This window comes from Littorina saxatilis, linkage group LG12 (assembly GCF_037325665.1).
Source record: "Littorina saxatilis isolate snail1 linkage group LG12, US_GU_Lsax_2.0, whole genome shotgun sequence".
NCBI classification, from domain to species: Eukaryota; Metazoa; Mollusca; class Gastropoda; order Littorinimorpha; family Littorinidae; genus Littorina; species Littorina saxatilis.
In genome coordinates this window covers 39,276,214-39,293,927 of record NC_090256.1, presented here as the reverse complement: position 1 = coordinate 39,293,927, position 17,714 = coordinate 39,276,214, and the positions used below count along the sequence as shown (strand labels likewise).

The 17,714-nt window shown below is 42.7% G+C and overlaps 2 protein-coding genes across 21 annotated transcripts in view; one reads left to right on the top strand and one right to left on the bottom strand.

The window, feature by feature from the left end:
* The window catches only part of LOC138981903 (uncharacterized), a 236,166-nt gene that overhangs the window by 131,381 nt on the left and 87,071 nt on the right, over window positions 1-17,714 (bottom strand). The gene's annotated exons all lie outside the window — the stretch shown is intronic.
* The window catches only part of LOC138981905 (uncharacterized), a 62,935-nt gene that overhangs the window by 42,066 nt on the left and 3,155 nt on the right, over window positions 1-17,714 (top strand). The window contains exons 2-5 of one of the 2 annotated variants that reach the window (XM_070355068.1): window positions 4,721-4,971; window positions 12,087-12,191; window positions 12,962-13,580; window positions 16,522-16,691. In XM_070355068.1, the coding sequence (XP_070211169.1) occupies window positions 4,837-4,971; window positions 12,087-12,191; window positions 12,962-13,580; window positions 16,522-16,691 (1,029 nt within the window). In that variant the 5' untranslated portion in view covers window positions 4,721-4,836. The remainder of the gene's footprint in view (window positions 1-4,720; window positions 4,972-12,086; window positions 12,192-12,961; window positions 13,581-16,521; window positions 16,692-17,714) is intronic. The other variant, XM_070355069.1, reaches the window with a different exon arrangement.

Below are 17,714 nucleotides of genomic sequence, written 5' to 3'. Positions count from 1 at the left end.
CTGACAAGAAGTGTTAACAGAATGGAATGATTTGCACGGAACTATACAACCGCGCATTAATCGATCGCCTGCGCAGGTTGACTGGTTGAGTGATTCGGATTCGATCAAACTTTCGCACAAAAACTCCTGTTTTCTTTGAATAACTGAAGAAAGGAGGAATAAAGAGGTTACACACCTCGTCTCAGTGATTATTAAAAATAATGGTCTCAGTTCGCGGTCATGAAAAAGCTCGCTGAAGCTCGCATTTTTCATGATCCGCCAACTTCGACCATTATTTTTAATAATCACTGAGACTCGGCATGTAACCTCTACGTACAATATTTTGTACATTTTGTATATTTTCTGCATTCTATGTGAGTGTAATGTATTTGTTAGCTGTTGGTGGTGCTGTTTTTTTTAAATTGTTGTTATATATATATATATATATCTAAACAAAATTGTATTCCTACTTTATGGCACTCGTTTAAAGGCACAGTAAGCCTCCCGTAAACCATCACAGATACGGTCAGGCTTTTACACACAGTACAAACACCCATTCATTTAAACACTCACCGATTGAGACGTGACATCCTAGGTGCCCTCCGTAAAGAGCGAACAATTTTCAAAGAATTTATTTTTGCGTGGTTTATCTTACCCCTGAGCCATTGTGAACCCGTGTGATCCAGTTTCCCTTTTTCACAATGTAGTCGTCAGTTAGTCATTTGAATGCGACTCGATGTAAGCTTATCTACAATAGCACGTTTTTATGCACGAAACAAACGGCTGTGGTTCACAAGAACTCTAGCGATGGCTTTTGACTGTTGAGAGGAACGGCGATATGCCGCATAAACCGTCGTCTGCTACGACCCTTGCGTGACCCTGCTTCCGGGCTTTTCTTTTTTCAAACTTTCACAACTTCGAATTGCACCACAAACTATAAAGCAGAAGCAGAAGCTCTCATGCAGGTTCAGGACTTTGCAGACCCTTGCTACCAAGTTGTCTTCCTCTCGGACGCCCTTTCAGTCCTTCAGGCCCTAGAGAACGACAAACTCCCACAGCTGGCCAAAGCATTACAGATGGTCAGACAAACCAGAAGAGTTGTCCTCCAGTGGATACCAGCACACTGTGGGATACCAGGAAATGAAAGGGCAGATGAGCTGGCGAAAGAAGGAGCCGTGGAAGACCAACCTGAAAACAGTGTCAGCTTTAGTGAGCAGAAGACAATCATCAAGGCATTGATGAGGCCAAGGACAAACAGAGATGACTACCACACAATGTCCAGAGAGCAGCAAGTCAACCTCATCAGGCTGCGTACTGGCCACAACAGGCTCAATGCTCACATGAACCGAAAGTTCAAGCTGGCGCCATCACCAACCTGTGTCTGCGGTCAAGAAGACCAAACAGCGGAACACATCTTACAGCGATGTCCCCTACTAGATGAGGAACGAAAAGAAGTGTGGCCGTCACCAACTCCCTTGCAGACCAAACTATACGGCAGTCGACAGGAGTTGGAGAAAACGACAACATTTATCACCAGTGCTGGACTGATTGTGTAACCTCTGCGAACGCCAAGAAGAAGAAGAAGAATTGCACTGATCTTGTCTTGATGAAAACACGTTGTCAATTTATTATTTAGATTTTAAAAGTTAGGTCTAGCGCAAAAACGCACCACGGTCCAAAAACTTTCTGATTATCATCGATCCACGGCTATCGCCAGTTTAAGGGAAGTAACTCATTTTTTACCTGAGTTCAGGATGGGTCCAAAAAGTGTTCGAGACAATCTGCAAAATTAATTCTTTAAAAATTGCTCGCTCTTTACGTAGGGCGCCTAGGATGTTCCCGTTTGGTGAGCGTTCAAATGGAAGGGTGTTTGTACTGTGTGTAAAAGCCTGACAGTATCTGTGATGGTTTACGGGAGGCTTACTGTCCGGGCGTGATTTTCGGGATATTCATAACAGCCGTCCAGCACCAAAACGAGGCGCCATTGTTGTAAAGGGCCAAGTCCACGAAAATAAATTCTTTGAACATTTCTCACGCTCGACAGAAAGCAGCCAGGATGTTCCCGTTGGAAGTATGCTTGTACTGTATGTAGACGCTCGGGGAGCTCTGTGATGGTTTACGGGAGGCTTACTGTGCCTTTAAAGGCACAGTCAGCCTCCCGTAAACCATCACAGACACTGTCACGCTTTTACACACAGTACAAACACCTTTTCATTTAAACACTCACCGCTTGAGAACATCCTAGGTGCCCTCCGTAAAGAGCGAGCAATTTTCAAAGAATTTATTTTTGCGTGGTTTATCTTACCCCTGAACCATACCCGTGTGATCCAGTTTCCTTTTTACATTTAGTCAAGTTATGACTAAATGTTTTAACATCGAGGGGGGAATCGAGACGAGGGTCGTGGTGTATGTGTGTGTGTCTGTGCGTGTGTGTGTGTGTGTGTGTGTGTGTGTGTGTAGAGCGATTCAGACTAAACTACTGGACCGATCTTTATGAAATTTGACATGAGAGTTCCTGGGTATGAAATCCCCGAACATTTTTTTTCATTTTTTGGATAAATGTCTTTGATGACGTCATATCCGGCTTTTCGTGAAAGCTGCACTGTCACGCCCTCATTTTTCAACCAAATTGATTGAAATTTTGGTCAAGCAATCTTCGACGAAGCCCGGACTTCGGTATTGAATTTCAGCTTGGTGGCTTAAAAATTAATTAATGACTTTGGTCATTAAAAATCTGAAAATTGTACAAAATAAATAAAAATTTATAAAACGATCCAAATTTACGTTCATCTTATTCTACATCATTTTCTGATTCCAAAAACATATAAATATGTTATATTTGGATTAAAAACAAGCTCTGAAAATTAAATATATAAAAATTATTATCAAAATTAAATTTTCGAAATCAATTTAAAAACACTTTCATCTGATTCCTTGTCGGTTCCTGATTCCAAAAACATATAGATATGATATGTTTGGATTAAAAACACGCTCAGAAAGTTAAAACAAAGAGAGGAACAGAAAAGCGTGCTACCCTTCTTAGCGCAACTACTACCCCGCTCTTCTTGTCAATTTCACTGCCTTTGCCATGAGCGGCGGACTGACGATGCTACGAGTATACGGTCTTGCTGAAAAATGGCATTGCGTTCAGTTTCATTCTGTGAGTTCGACAGCTACTTGACTAAATGTTGTATTTTCGCCTTACGCGACTTGTTTATATTTAGTCAAGTTTTGACTAAATATTTTAACATCGAGGGGGGAATCGAGACGAGGGTCGTGGTGTATGTGTGTCTGTCTGTCTGTCTGTGCGTGTGTGTGTGTGTGTGTGTGTGTGTGTGTGTGTGTGTGTGTGTGTGTGTGTGTGTAGAGCGATTCAGACTAAACTACTGGACCGATCTTTATGAAATTTGACATGAGAGTTCCTGGGTATGAAATCCCCGAACGTTTTTTTCATTTTTTTGATAAATGTCTTTGATGACGTCATATCCGGCTTTTCGTAAAAGTTGAGGCGGCACTGTCACGCCCTCATTTTTCAACCAAATTGGTTGAAATTTTGGTCAAGTAATCTTCGACAAAGCGCGGATTTTGGTATTGCATTTCAGCTTGGTGGCTTAAAAATTAATTAATGACTTTGGTCATTAAAAATCGGAAAATTGTAAAAAAAAATAAAAATTTATAAAACGATCCAAATTTACGTTTATCTTATTCTCCATCATTTGCTGATTCCAAAAACATATAATTATGTTATATTTGGATTAAAAACAAGCTCTGAAAATTAAATATATAAAAATTATTATCAAAATTAAATTGTCGAAATCAATTTAAAAACACTTTCATCTTATTCCTTGCCGGTTCCTGATTCCAAAAACATATAGATATGATATGTTTGGATTAAAAACACGCTCAGAAAGTTAAAACAAAGAGAGGTACAGAAAAGCGTGCTATCCTTCTTAGCGCAACTACTACCCCGCTCTTCTTGTCAATTTCACTGCCTATGCCGTGAGCGGTGGACTACGAGTATACGGTCTTGCTGCGTTGCATTGCGTTCAGTTTCATTCTGTGAGTTCGACAGCTACTTGACTAAATATTGTATTTTCGCCTTACGCGACTTGTTTCACAATGTAGTCGTCAGTTTGTGATTTCAATGTAATTTCGATGTAAGCTTATCTGCAATAGCACGTTATAAACATATAATAAGATATTGTGTACCTCTAAATCTAAAACGCAACAAACGGCTGCGAGTCACAGGAACTAGAGCGGTGGGGTTTGACCGTTCAGAGGAACTGGCGCTATGCAGAACCGTCGTTTGCTACGAGAAAGACGTTTTGCGTGACACGTTTCCGGGCTTTTCTTTTTTCAAACTTTCAAAACTTCGAATTGTACTGATCTTGTCTTGATGAAAAAAGAATTTTTTTTATGATTTAAGAATGTTTGTTATTTAGATTTTAAAAGTTAGGTCTAGCGACTGAACAATCCGGCTGGCCACGCAAAAATTAATTCTTTGCAAATTGCTCGCTCTTTACGTAAGGCGCCTGGGATGTTCTCAAGCGGTGAGTGTTTGTACTGTGTGTAAACGCCTGACAGTAGCCTATCTGTCATGGTTTACAGGAGGCTTAGTGTGCCTTTAGTGTCGCTTCACGCGACTTGTTTTTCTTTGTCATTTTGATCAGGAGACAGCGAAGCTTAAAAGTTAAAGGGACAGAAGTACCATAGACTACATGATAGGGGTTGTTCGTTCCAGGGACCAATCCGACTGAAGAGCCATACAGTTGGTACGTTCCAGGGATTGAGCAGACAGAAGGATCATAGTGGCGGTATATTTCAGCGAGGAACGGACCCATTGAGAGAGGAACCACAATGATTCGTGTGACGTTCAAGAGGCTGTTGGCGATAGTGCTTGTCATCTGTGTTGGCGGCCTGGCACTTTCAGTCTGGAACACTGCCTTGTTCACAGGAAACAATTATATCAACGGTCTGATGGGTGAAAACAAGGTACTGTTTACCGGGGGTTAGTGCGTGTGGTTGGAGGGGGGGGAGGAGGGGGGGGGGGGGGGGGTGGGGCAGGGAGTTTAAGGGATTGGGTGAAGTGGAGAAGTCGTGATGGGTTGGGATTCTTCTTTCCTTGCAACAGGTCCACACTTATTTAATTCCTGGAAACCACAGGAGCTTGTATCTAACTTTTCTAAGCAAACATTTTTACTCCACGAAAAATTGACTCCGGAGTAAAAATTTCGTACGAAATTCTTACTCCGAGTACGCCTTTTGTACGAGAAAAGAACTCCCCAAGGTACGAAAAAATTACTCCACGAAATTTTGACTCCCCAAAGTTTTACTTTCTGTGAAAATCTCGTACGCGAAAATGGGATGCGGGCGAAGGGATAATGCCAATAATTATGTGATCTCGCTTAAACAAATGTCGCGCTACCCTCCCTCCACCCCTTCCACCACCAAGACTAACAGGGGACCGGGGAGTAAAAGTTGCGTACACCTGGCGTGGGCAGTAAAGTGCTCGTGTTAGAGTGGAATAATTGATTCGTTATTTATTCGCCAGGGGAGTAACATTTTCGACCGAAATGTTTATTCGGAACACACCTGTCGTTGGAAGTTATTTTCTCGTGTTATGTGGGAGTAGTTTTTTTCGTAAAGGGAGTAAAATGTTCGTACGACATTTTTACTCCGGAGTACAAATCTCGTGGGAGTAATTTTCTCGTGTTAAACCGGTCCATCTACTCCTTTATCCTTCCTACTTCCTGGTGAGTGGTGTTTTCGAGTTTGTTACTTGAAGTGAAAGCTTAATCATTTTTGTTTGTATCTGAGCGTCATGCGTTCACGAATGATGAAGGGGGTGCAAAGGCGACGTAGAAAGCTTGAAACGGAGCGAATCGGCAGTGCGAGCTTCCATTCCTTGCAGTGAATAGTAGTAGTAATAGTACAGAAAGGATAAAGGAGCAGATCGACCGGCGTTTTGATACAATCTCCTCATCCTGAACTCAGGTCAAAATGAGTTTGGCTCATTCTCTCCCTGACAGGATGCCTTGAGTATCCTTGTCTGGCAAGGAAACCGATTTTTTTTACATATTAATTTAGAGCTTCTTGTAATGTATTATTGATATAAGCAGATTCGCGATCGTCGATAATGATTTTTCATGGTGTTTTGTAATTTTTAAATTACAAAGGAATTGATATGTAAGACAGTTTCAACAGAGCTATTTTTCGCGGCTGTAAGTTTACTGTGCAAACAACTCTAAATATGGCAAAAGTGTCACGTGATAATCAACCGTTTGGTTTCGGCGTTCACTGGAGCAGACGATTTTTTCTGTAACCAGTTGACAGTGATGAAACCATACATTACGGTCTCCTTCCGTCAGCAGTCTCAAACGTTCGACTTGTTTTGACCTTAGAACGATGTCTGTATTATAACTGTGAAGAACAGAACGGAGATCACTGTCGAAGTCGGCCAATCTGCAGTCATTTTTGTCTTGCGAACACTGACTGATCTCAAATTTAGATCAGTGCACAGGCGGAAGGTATCGTCCACTGGACTACTACTACCACAGAAAGACTACAAGGTATGTCACTCACCTTTGAGTCTTCTGTGTTCTTGGAGTCGCTTCCTGGGGAAAAATATTGTTCAAGACGGTTTGCCTATTCCTACAGTCTGTGTAAGGTCAAATAAATACAGTTGAATGATTGTTTGAACTATTATGTGCCTTTAGTTTTCAGCTTCCGTCCTCTGCAGGTTGTTTTTAACCGTCATTTGGACGAATCTTCGTTTGCGAGCAGCTAATCCACTTGGAGACAAATCATGTATCCGTACCGAATATGCATACCAGCGCTCATTGGTTAATAACAGGATATTCGATGATTATTTTCCCGTGGGTAGCCGTCCCTTTGCTGCACAATATTTACATATGTTTTAGACCAATGAGCGCTGGTATGCATACTCGGTGCGGATACATGATTTGTCCCCAAGTGGATTAGCGGCTCGCAAACGAAGATTCGTCCAAATGATGGTTAAAAACAACCTGCAGCGGACGGAAGCTGAAAACTAAAGGCACATAATAGTTCAAACAATCATTCAACTGTATTTATTTGACCTTACACAGACTGTAGGAAGAGGCAAACCGTCTTGAACAATATTTTTCCACAGGAAGCGACTCCAAGAACACAGAAGACTCGAAGGTGAGTGACATACCTTGTAGTCTTTCTGTGATAGTAGTAAGCCAGTGGACGATACCAGAGACGACGATACCTTCCGCCTGTGATCAGTGTTCGCGAAAACCATTATGGGAGATAACTCTGTATTTTTGTTTTGATAGAGTCGCGTAGGACTGTTGCGTCCGGTCAGGGCCGAGAGAATGAGCCGAACTCATTTTGACCTGAGTTCAGGATGACAATCTCCTGTGCTGGAAAAAGGGAAAAGTAGGACAGGAGTGCGTGGAGGCGCTGTTACCGTTTTGAGTTGAATACCGCGTATTCCTCGCCACGCAAAAACTATTGACACTTGCCCAGCCAAGGTACGGTATATTGTTTTGTGTGGGTGTTGAAATAGCGGCACCACATGCCAGGAATATTTTGTAACTAGTGTTTTGAACGTTTAATTGTCCCAGTTTTAAGCGTTGTGGTAAGATACTATTCAGAACCGGGAAATGTCCGTGTACGGCGTGTTTTCTCTTGCTCAATTCTCCTCTTTCGCCTCTGAAATAAGCGTCCTTTTTCATCAAACCTTTTCGGTTACGTCTCAGTTAAAGTAGAGCCAATTTTTCGTACACTTCCGAAGGCCAAATTCGCAAGAAAACGTCTTCACAATGGTGTTGTGGGCAGTTTGAAAATGTTTTACTTTTTAGTGATATCACGGTGATCTGAGATGAGGGCCCCAAAGGGGGGGTATCATCACGATCACGGGAAGGGAAATTTTAGCTTTCACGATCACAGTTACCTTGATTTTTGTTTTCACGATCACGAACACCAGTGGCAAATCACGGTCACGGTAAAAGTTGCAGGTACAGAAAGCACGTGTCAAAGTAAACACAACCACACAGTTATTCGCTCCTCTGGATCTATTGTTTATTCAACACAAAGTGACAACTGTTGCACTTTTTTATTATTTTTTTTAATTCTGTTTCATTCACACATAGAAATACATATCATGATTTGTAATCAGTAACAATTACAAGAATGTTGTTTTCGTTGTTTTTTCTCTCGCTCTCTCTCTCTCTCATACAGACACTCACAGGAATATACACTCCAGGGGCGGAGCAGTTAAGCCAGAGGGGGTGGGGGTGGGTTACAACTTGGGGTCCAGGGGTAGACCTTGTGGGGGACATGGGCAAGGCCCCGTTGGGGGGTCTGGGGGGCTTAGCCCCCCAGAAGCTGAAGAGTTTTAGCTATTTTATGAACAATTTATGGCTTATCCTTGATTTTAAACATGATCAACTGGTGTCAGCAGCCACTCGTTATTTCTTTTAAAGTTAGTATTAATTTTTTTTTTTTTTACAGCCAGGGGGGGGGGGTTCCGGAACCCCTGTAACCCCCCCCCCTAATCCGCCCCTGCACTCATACACATTTAACTCCCACACCCTCACTCACACACATGAATATATATACTTGCACAATTTCACATTTCCAGAGCTAAATCTTTTAAACCCATTTTCTCAAAAACTATTGGGTGGATTGAAATTAAAGTACATGTATGTGTGATGGTAGAGAGTCTATAATCCTGACTAACGGTCAGTCTAGGGATCATGAAGGTGGGTGAAGGAATATACACGCATACACATTCAACTCCCACACCCTCACTCACACACATGAATATATACTTGCACAATTTCACATCTCCAGAGCTAAATCTTTTAAACCCATTTTCTCAAAAAGTATTGGGTGGATTGAAATTAAAGTACATGTATGTGTGATGGTAGAGTCTATGATAACAAAATCCCCAACGAACATGACTTTGATCGACTTTGACATGAGGATCAAGTGACCTAAACTGGCACGTCTCCCAGCCATAGTTCCTGAATTTAACCCATTGTTGATAAGTTTACAGCCGCTAAAATAAATCCAAGCTTAATGCAAAGAAGCGACAATTAGAATCTATGCCAAGCGTGTCCACGTTGCTGCATCTGGATCATCATGAAATCCGAGGAGAAATCGCACCTCTCACCCCCTTTCGAAAGACATTTTTCTTCAACGATTTTTGTGATGAAAAATATGAGTCCTTACAATCTCAATTCTTCTTCATTGCCAAAACAGCTTGCTGTCGAATTTACCTTTTTCGTTCAAGGAGAGGCTTCCTTTCCCTCCAGAAACATCAAAAAACGTTCAGCTTCAAGGGGGCTTTGCCCCCTTGCAACCCGCACCAAGGGGGCTTCGCCCCCTGGACCCCCACCAAGGGGCTTTGCCCCCTGGACCCCCATCTGTAACCCCCCCTAGTACTTACCTAGTCCGGCCCTGAATAGATCAACATACCTTGACATTTCGTCTTCGGAAAGACGGACCCGTAGCCGGACCTTTCCATCAAGGAAGGCATTCTCGCCGCATGCTTTGGTCTGGCTTGAATCCATAAAATATAACAGAAGTTTGATGACAGTACCGCTGCACGCCATTTTTGATCTTCGAATTCGAATTTGACTGAATGCACTCAAAACTTTAGCACGAAGCCCTTCCATTGGATGAAGTTTGGCAGACTTTTGCAATTCGCCTTCTGATTGGATCTCTTTTTTTGTGTGATTGGTTCTCTTAAAGGGAAGCAATCGCTGTCAAAATCATATTTCTGAATGTGTTGTTGCTTCCCTTCAATCGGGATTGGCTCCTTGACGAATAGAGGATCATAGAGTGATACAGCTGTGAAAAATGTACGTTGAAAATAAAATGCTTTGCAATAATGCCCATCACGATCACGAAAACAAATGACGATCACGATCACGAGACTTGATTTTTTTGTCATCACGGATCACGAGCAAAGTCCCATCACGATCACAGAAATTGAAATTTCGGCAATCACGGTCACAAAAAGGTCAAAAAACGCCAATCACGATCACGATTTTAAACCCTTTGGGGCCCTCTGAGATTGGTGTACAGCTTTGTAATCAAAATATCCTAGCTTCCTTACTACTTCTCTAATTTTATGGGTTGGTCTGTCGTACGCTTACTCAGGTCGACGACAGCAAGTTCAAGCTAAAATAACTATGAATTTAAAGCTAGGAACCCTGTTGAAAGTATGGCATTCCGTTTGTCAAATAATTATTTGGATACTTTTTCATGTTTTTTTCACCAGTTTTAGCTAAATAATCATTATTTAGAAGCTCATGTGCTAAATAAGTAATTGTTTATAAACAATGTAAAACAATTCTAAATAATTTTTTGTTTACGTAAACTATTCATTGTTTACCTAAACAATTCATTGTTTACGTAAATAATTCATTGTTTACGTAAATAATTCATTGTTTACGTAAATAATGTATTGTTTACACAAATAATCACTTATTTCACAAAATAATATTTTTTGGGTGGATAAAGTGAGCAGTTGCTAAATAAATCATTGTTTACCTATATAATGCATTATTTAGCAGATTCGCTAAATAATGAAAACTGCTTTCTCTAAACAATTCATTGTTTAGGGAAAGCAGTTTTCATTATTTAGGGGAATCAAGAATTGACTTCTAAGCTTCATTTTTTTTCTTTGTGTATATACTATAATTCAATACAAGGTATCTCCAAACATTATTTATCAGAAAATGTTCGTAAATTTGTTTATTTTACACGCTGAAATTGCCGTACGAAAAGAACTGAATGCGAAAACAAACAAAAGGTCAAGGTCATGACCGGGAGTGTTTAGTGTTTGCATTCTCTCCCTTGAAGTAGTTGAGAAAAAAGTTTTCCGTCTTAAGTTTTCTGTTCTGTCTCAACAAAAACTTTCTCTTTCCATTTCTCTTACTGCATGATTAAACTTTTTTTTTATCTGTAAGTTACACAACACAACTTGGTATATACGAAACTGAGTAATCAGTGTGTTGAAACCCCAACAACCAGTATCCACTGCCAGTATCAAAACCCACTGCCAGTATCAAAAGTTTCTGCTACAGCAACCGCAGCAGGACCAGGTCCGCCAGACAGAATGCCGCATGTGGCATCAGCAGCAGCGCGTGAAAAAACTTCCAAAATGTCTCTGGTTTCAATATTATCGTTCCTTCCTGCTCCCTCAGCCACTTTGAATTTCTTCGTGACGCGAAAATTCTCCGTAGTTTCGAATATGTTTTTACTTTTCTCTTTGAAATGAAACGATTAAAGGAAGATAAATGGAAAGACAGGCATGTTGTTGGGACATAAACAGAACAGAGAACATAAGGGGAAATAACTGTGTTTCAACAACTTCAAGCAAGAAAATGCAAACACTAAACACTCCCGGCAGGGAAAAACCTTAATTGACCTTGACCTTTGACTGTGTTTGAGATTAGTTATTTTCGTACAGCAATTTCGACTTGTAAAATAAACAAAATAATATCCAAACAACAGCTATTTTAAGATAAGAGTGTGTGGAGAGACCTTGTATTCAATTATAGTAATCACTGAAAGACATAAAACTTAGTTCAGAAGCGAATCCTAGAAACCCCTAAATAATGGAAAATGTGTTGGCTAAACAATTCATTGTTTACGTAAATAATTCATTGTTTACGTAAATAATGATTTATTTAGCAACATTGCTGATTGTTTATAAACAATGTAATATAAGTCTAAATAATATATTGTTTACGTAAACAATATATTATTTAGACGTATTATACATTGTTTGTAAACAATCAGCAATGTTGCTAAATAAATCATTATTTACGTAAACAATGAATTAATTGCGTAAACAATTAATTGTTTATGTAAATAATGAATGGTTTACGTAAACAAAAAATTATTTAGAATTGTTTTACATTGTTTATAAACAATTACTTATTTAGCACATGAGCTTCTAAATAATGATTATTTAGCTAAAGCTGGTGAAAAAAACATGAAAAGTATCCAAATAATTATTTGACAAATGGAATGCCATATGAAAGATGCCCTCAACCCAACAAATAGATTGTCCTACTTGTTCACACTACAATGTTTTGTTACAGGTAACAGGTTCTGCGCCAGAGGGGCTCCAGCGCGCAGCAGCATACAATGTCACTTTTTTTACTGCTGAAAAGGAGGCATCAAACACCACACGTAATGAAACGCAGGTATTTATTTAACACACAGCAATGGACTCCAAACACCATCATGTTTATAATGCACAGCTGCCTTAAAAAAGGTTTGTATCGGTTACCACTCAGTGCAGAGACCTCCACAAATGGAGGCTGCTAATCATTCTTACGATTTCAATGGACTCAAAACTTCCCCGCTGTGCAGACTCAGTGACGGTATCCATGTTCCACCCCCGTGGCATCACTGTAGAACGAAAAAGACCTCGGTCATTCTGCCATAAGTGTAGGTGGCGGATTACACCTAAACACGCACACACCTGGGTAGCGCGACTCTGTTGCTGCTAGCTTTCCACTAGGAGGAAGCGACCCGAATTTCCCAGCGATGGAATAACCAAGTAATGAAATTGGACATGAAAATAAAATTAGGACGATCTTTTCTTTGAAAAAAAATTGCATGCCACTAACACTTGGTAATTTCTCCTAAATGTGCACAAGGTTTTCAGGAGTATGGACCATGAACTTTTTCCCATCACTTGACTTTTTTTTAGTGACTGCCACTGCAGTTCAATAAAACACACACACTCACATACAACAAAAACACACACACACACACACACACACACACACACACACACACACACTCGCACACACACACACACTGACACACACATTCACTCACTCACTCACTCACTCACTTACTCACACACACACACACACACACACACACACACACACACACACACACACACACACACACACGCGCGCGCGCGCGCGCGCGATCGTTTTAAGTTCTTTGTTGTGTGTAGGTGTTGTGTGTGGAGGTGTTCCCTTCATGGACGACGTCAGACCCAAAGGACACGGTCTTCACCCGTCGTGTCTACCTCTACTCCGCCTTCGTCGCTCTGCACAGGGCGCCGTCTACCGGCAGTTACGTAGACATCGTCGCTTTCCAAGAAGGGAATCAACTCCTTGGTCTGAAGTGCTGCGCAAAGATTCCTGGCCAGGCACCTTCCCTAGGGGGTGAAGCTGCGATCGACTTCCCAGCCATGAGCCTAAAAGATGACCCCGCCTCGAAAGACCTCAGTGTCTTCGGATTGGTTTTCCGCTGCCAATTCCCGCTCACCGCGACGCAGCTGGGCGCCGGTCACGTGACTCTTTCTACTACGTCATGTCCGGAAGATGATCGTGTCTATTTGCCTGTGGGTCTGCCAGTAAAGAAACCCGGAGAATTGGCTCTCTGTGGTAAGGTGGCCTACGGTCACGAACTGGATCCTCGAAGATTGGTGGAGTGGTTTGAGATGCAACGGCTTCTTGGAGTGGACAAGATTCTCATTTATGACTTAAACAACACCGAAACAGTCCGCAAGATTTTCAGTCACTACCGAGAGACTGGCCTTCTTGATCCTCTTCCATATAAGTTGCCAGGTGCGTATCTAACATAATGGCCGATGTGTGTGTGTGTGTGTGTGTGTGTGTGTGTGTGTGTGTGTGTGTGTGTATTTGATGATTATGCTGACTGGCAGGTCTATTTTCTGTTTACACACCACTATCTGCAGAACGGTAGACCTGTTGTTTGGGTGTTTTTGTTGTTGTTGTTGCTGTTGTACTACCTGATTAATGACTTGTCGGGTCTCCAAACGGCACTGTAGTTTCTGCTGACTCAAAAGGCTGTTCATGTACCTTCTGTGCTCTTTGTGCTGTCTAGCAGCTCAGACCACCAAGTTACTTGGCATGATGTGCTGCTTGGAAACTTTAGCCTACTATAGTGACTCGGCCATATATGTGTTGACTAAAACGTTTATAGTCTCCTAGTTACTCGGCCTGGTGGGCTGACTGGAAGTCTATAGTCTCCTAGTTACTCGGCCTGGTGGGGTGACTGGAAGTCTATAGTCTCCTAGTTACTCGGCCTGGTGGGGTGACTGGAAGTCTATAGTCTCCTAGTTACTCGGTCTGGTGGGCTGACTGGAAGTCTATAGTCTCCTAGTTACTCGGCCTGGTGGGCTGACTGGAAGTTTATAGTCTCCTAGTTACTCGGCCTGGTGGGGTGACTGGAAGTCTATAGTCTCCTAGTTACTCGGCCTGGTGGGCTGACTGGAAAGTGTAGTCTCCTAGTTACTCGGCCTGGTGGGGTGACTGGAAGTCTATAGTCTCCTAGTTACTCGGTCTGGTGGGCTGACTGGAAGTCTATAGTCTCCTAGTAGTTACTCGGTCTGATGGGCTGACTGGAAGTCTATAGTCTCCTAGTTACTCGGCCTGGTGGGCTGACTGGAAGTCTATAGTCTCCTAGTTACTCGGTCTGATGGGCTGACTGGAAGTCTATAGTCTCCTAGTTACTCGGCCTGGTGGGGTGACTGGAAGTCTATAGTCTCCTAGTTACTCGGCCTGGTGGGCTGACTGGAAGTCTATAGTCTCCTAGTTACTCGGCCTGGTGGGGTGACTGGAAGTCTATAGTCTCCTAGTTACTCGGCCTGGTGGGGTGACTGGAAGTCTATACGGTCTCCTAGTTACTCGGCCTGGTGGGGTGACTGGAAGTCTATAGTCTCCTAGTTACTCGGTCTGGTGGGCTGACTGGAAGTCTATAGTCTCCTAGTTACTCGGCCTGGTGGGCTGACTGGAAGTTTATAGTCTCCTAGTTACTCGGCCTGGTGGGGTGACTGGAAGTCTATAGTCTCCTAGTTACTCGGCCTGGTGGGCTGACTGGAAAGTGTAGTCTCCTAGTTACTCGGCCTGGTGGGGTGACTGGAAGTCTATAGTCTCCTAGTTACTCGGCCTGGTGGGCTGACTGGAAGTCTATAGTCTCCTAGTTACTCGGTCTGGTGGGCTGACTGGAAGTCTATAGTCTCCTAGTAGTTACTCGGTCTGATGGGCTGACTGGAAGTCTATAGTCTCCTAGTTACTCGGCCTGGTGGGCTGACTGGAAGTCTATAGTCTCGTAGTTACTCGGTCTGATGGGCTGACTGGAAGTCTATTGTCTCCTAGTTACTCGGCCTGGTGGGGTGACTGGAAGTCTATAGTCTCCTAGTTACTCGGCCTGGTGGGCTGACTGGAAGTCTATAGTCTCCTAGTTACTCGGTCTGGTGGGCTGACTGGAAGTCTATAGTCTCCTAGTTACTCGGTCTGATGGGCTGACTGGAAGTCTATAGTCTCCTAGTTACTCGGCCTGGTGGGCTGACTGGAAGTCTATAGTCTCCTAGTTACTCGGTCTGATGGGCTGACTGGAAGTCTATAGTCTCCTAGTTACTCGGCCTGGTGGGCTGACTGGAAGTCTATAGTCTCCTAGTTACTCAGCCTGGTGGGCTGACTGGAAGTCTATAGTCTCCTAGTTACTCGGCCTGGTGGGCTGACTGGAAGTCTATAGTCTCCTAGTTACTCAGTCTGATGGGCTGACTGGAAGTCTATAGTCTCCTAGTTACTCGGCCTGGTGGGCTGACTGGAAGTTTATAGTCTCCTAGTTACTCTGTCTGATGTGCTGACTGGAAGTCTATAATCTCCTAGTTACTCGGCCTGGTGGGCTGACTGGAAAGTGTAGTCTCCTAGGCCTGTTTGTATTTTAGGTAATTGGACCTTGTGTGCTGACGGGTAAGTCTTGTTTTTCTTGTAACTCTGCCTGATGTTTTGTCTTGAAAGTCTACTCTCCTATCTAGATTCCCAGTCATTCAGACTGATGTTTTGTCTTGAAAGTCTACTCTCCTATCTAGATTCCCAGTAATTCGGACTTATGTGCTGTCTGTAAAGTCTAGGCTCCTATCTAGATTTCCAGTAATTCGGCCTGGTGTGTTGTCTTGAAAGTCTACTCTCCTATCCAGATTCCCAGTAATTCAGACTGATGTTTTGTCTTGAAAGTCTACTCTCCTATCTAGATTCCCAGTAATTCGGACTGATGTGCTGTCTGTAAAGTCTAGGCTCCTGGTAACGCAGATGTATTGACTCGTAAGTTTAGTCACCTGGTTGCTTGGCCTGGTGTTTTGACTTGTATGTATAATCTGCTTTTTGATTACTGAAAAGTCTAGACTCCTAGTTATACTTTGCCTGATGGGCTAAAAGCTCAGGTCTCCCATTTACTCGGCTTTGTACTTAGAGTGGAAAGCCTGGTCTCCGAGTAACTGAGCTGATGTGTGGACTGGTTAGTTTAGGATCCTTTTTAGTTGGGACGTGTGTTGGCTGGTAAGCTTAGTCTCCTATAGTTACTAGCACTGATATGTTGACCAGAGAGTCTCTTGCTGACTCTGCCTTATTTGCTGGCTAATAGTTACGGTGAGCTCTTTGTCTCACAGCGTTAACTTAGCTAAGGTCTACACATTGACGACCAAACAGGCCTCTCGAAACAACGTGTGAACACAGACCTAATTCCGGCTTGACTGTTCAGGCAGGAACTGGGGTCGGGTTCTGGCTCCTTTGAACATCCGCAGTCACGATGAATCCTTGCCGATATGGGACTGTCGGCTACGCCTGGCTGGTTATGATTACGTCATGGGCATCGACATGGATGAAGTCATTCTGCCCCGGATCGCAACGCGCTTAAAACCCTTCTTCAACGTAAGTCCATAGGTTGCTACCATTCCCTTTTCTCTTCATGGATATTTACTTTCTCTCTCTCTCTCTCTCTCTCTCTTTCTCTCTTTCTCTCTCTCGCTCTCTCTCTCTCTCTCTCTCTCTCTCTCTCTCTCTCTCTCTCTCTCTCTCTCTCTCTCTCTCTCTCTCTCTCTCTCTTCTTCGACGTCCACAATCAGGGCCGGACCAAATGAGTTGTAAGGGGGGGGGTTCCTCCTTTTTTGGGGGGGCAAATCAGCGAAGTGGCGAAGATACAAGCGCGCGCCTGCAAAGCAGGCGGGCGAACTAGGGGGGTCCGGGGGCATGCTCCCCCGGAAAATTTTTGAAAAACGGTTAAAATCTGTGCAATCTGGTGCATTCTGGGCCTTGTTTTGAGGGTTAAGAGCAGCATTGTGGGGGGTACCTTTTTCTCATCGGATTTCACATTGAATAAAATTTGTTAGAGACACACACAAAATTTATTTAAAAAAAAAAACCAACCCAACACTCAAAGCAAGGTACATGCTTTTTCCAGGGGTGGGGTTCCGGAACCCCTGGACCCCCCCCCCCCCCCCCTGGGTCCGGCCCTGAGAATCGTAAATAATGTTGTTTATCTTATCTCTGACGCCCTCTTTCTTCTGTTAGTGTAATCCAGCACAGAATATGATTATTCACTGTGTGGAAACGCCAGCTTACATTGGAGACAATTTGTCAGGAAAACTTTGCCTTTCCTGGAAGTAGTTATGCGAAATGTTCTATTTTTATTGGGAATTACAATCAAAACTCGGTTTTTATTGTTTGAAGTCATGAGGAAGCTCTCTGACGGCTTGTGGATCCAGTCAAGGACACAGGAAGCACACATGCAGGACGGAAGTTAAGGATTTAAAGCGGTAAAAGTTGGCTACGTCCTGCGATGGTTTAGCTCAGACAATGGGTTAGACACTTAATTGGTGCTTTCTTTCTGATCTCAATCATGATTGAAAAGTGTTACTTAAAAAAAAATTGTTACACGATTTTATTATGTTGAAA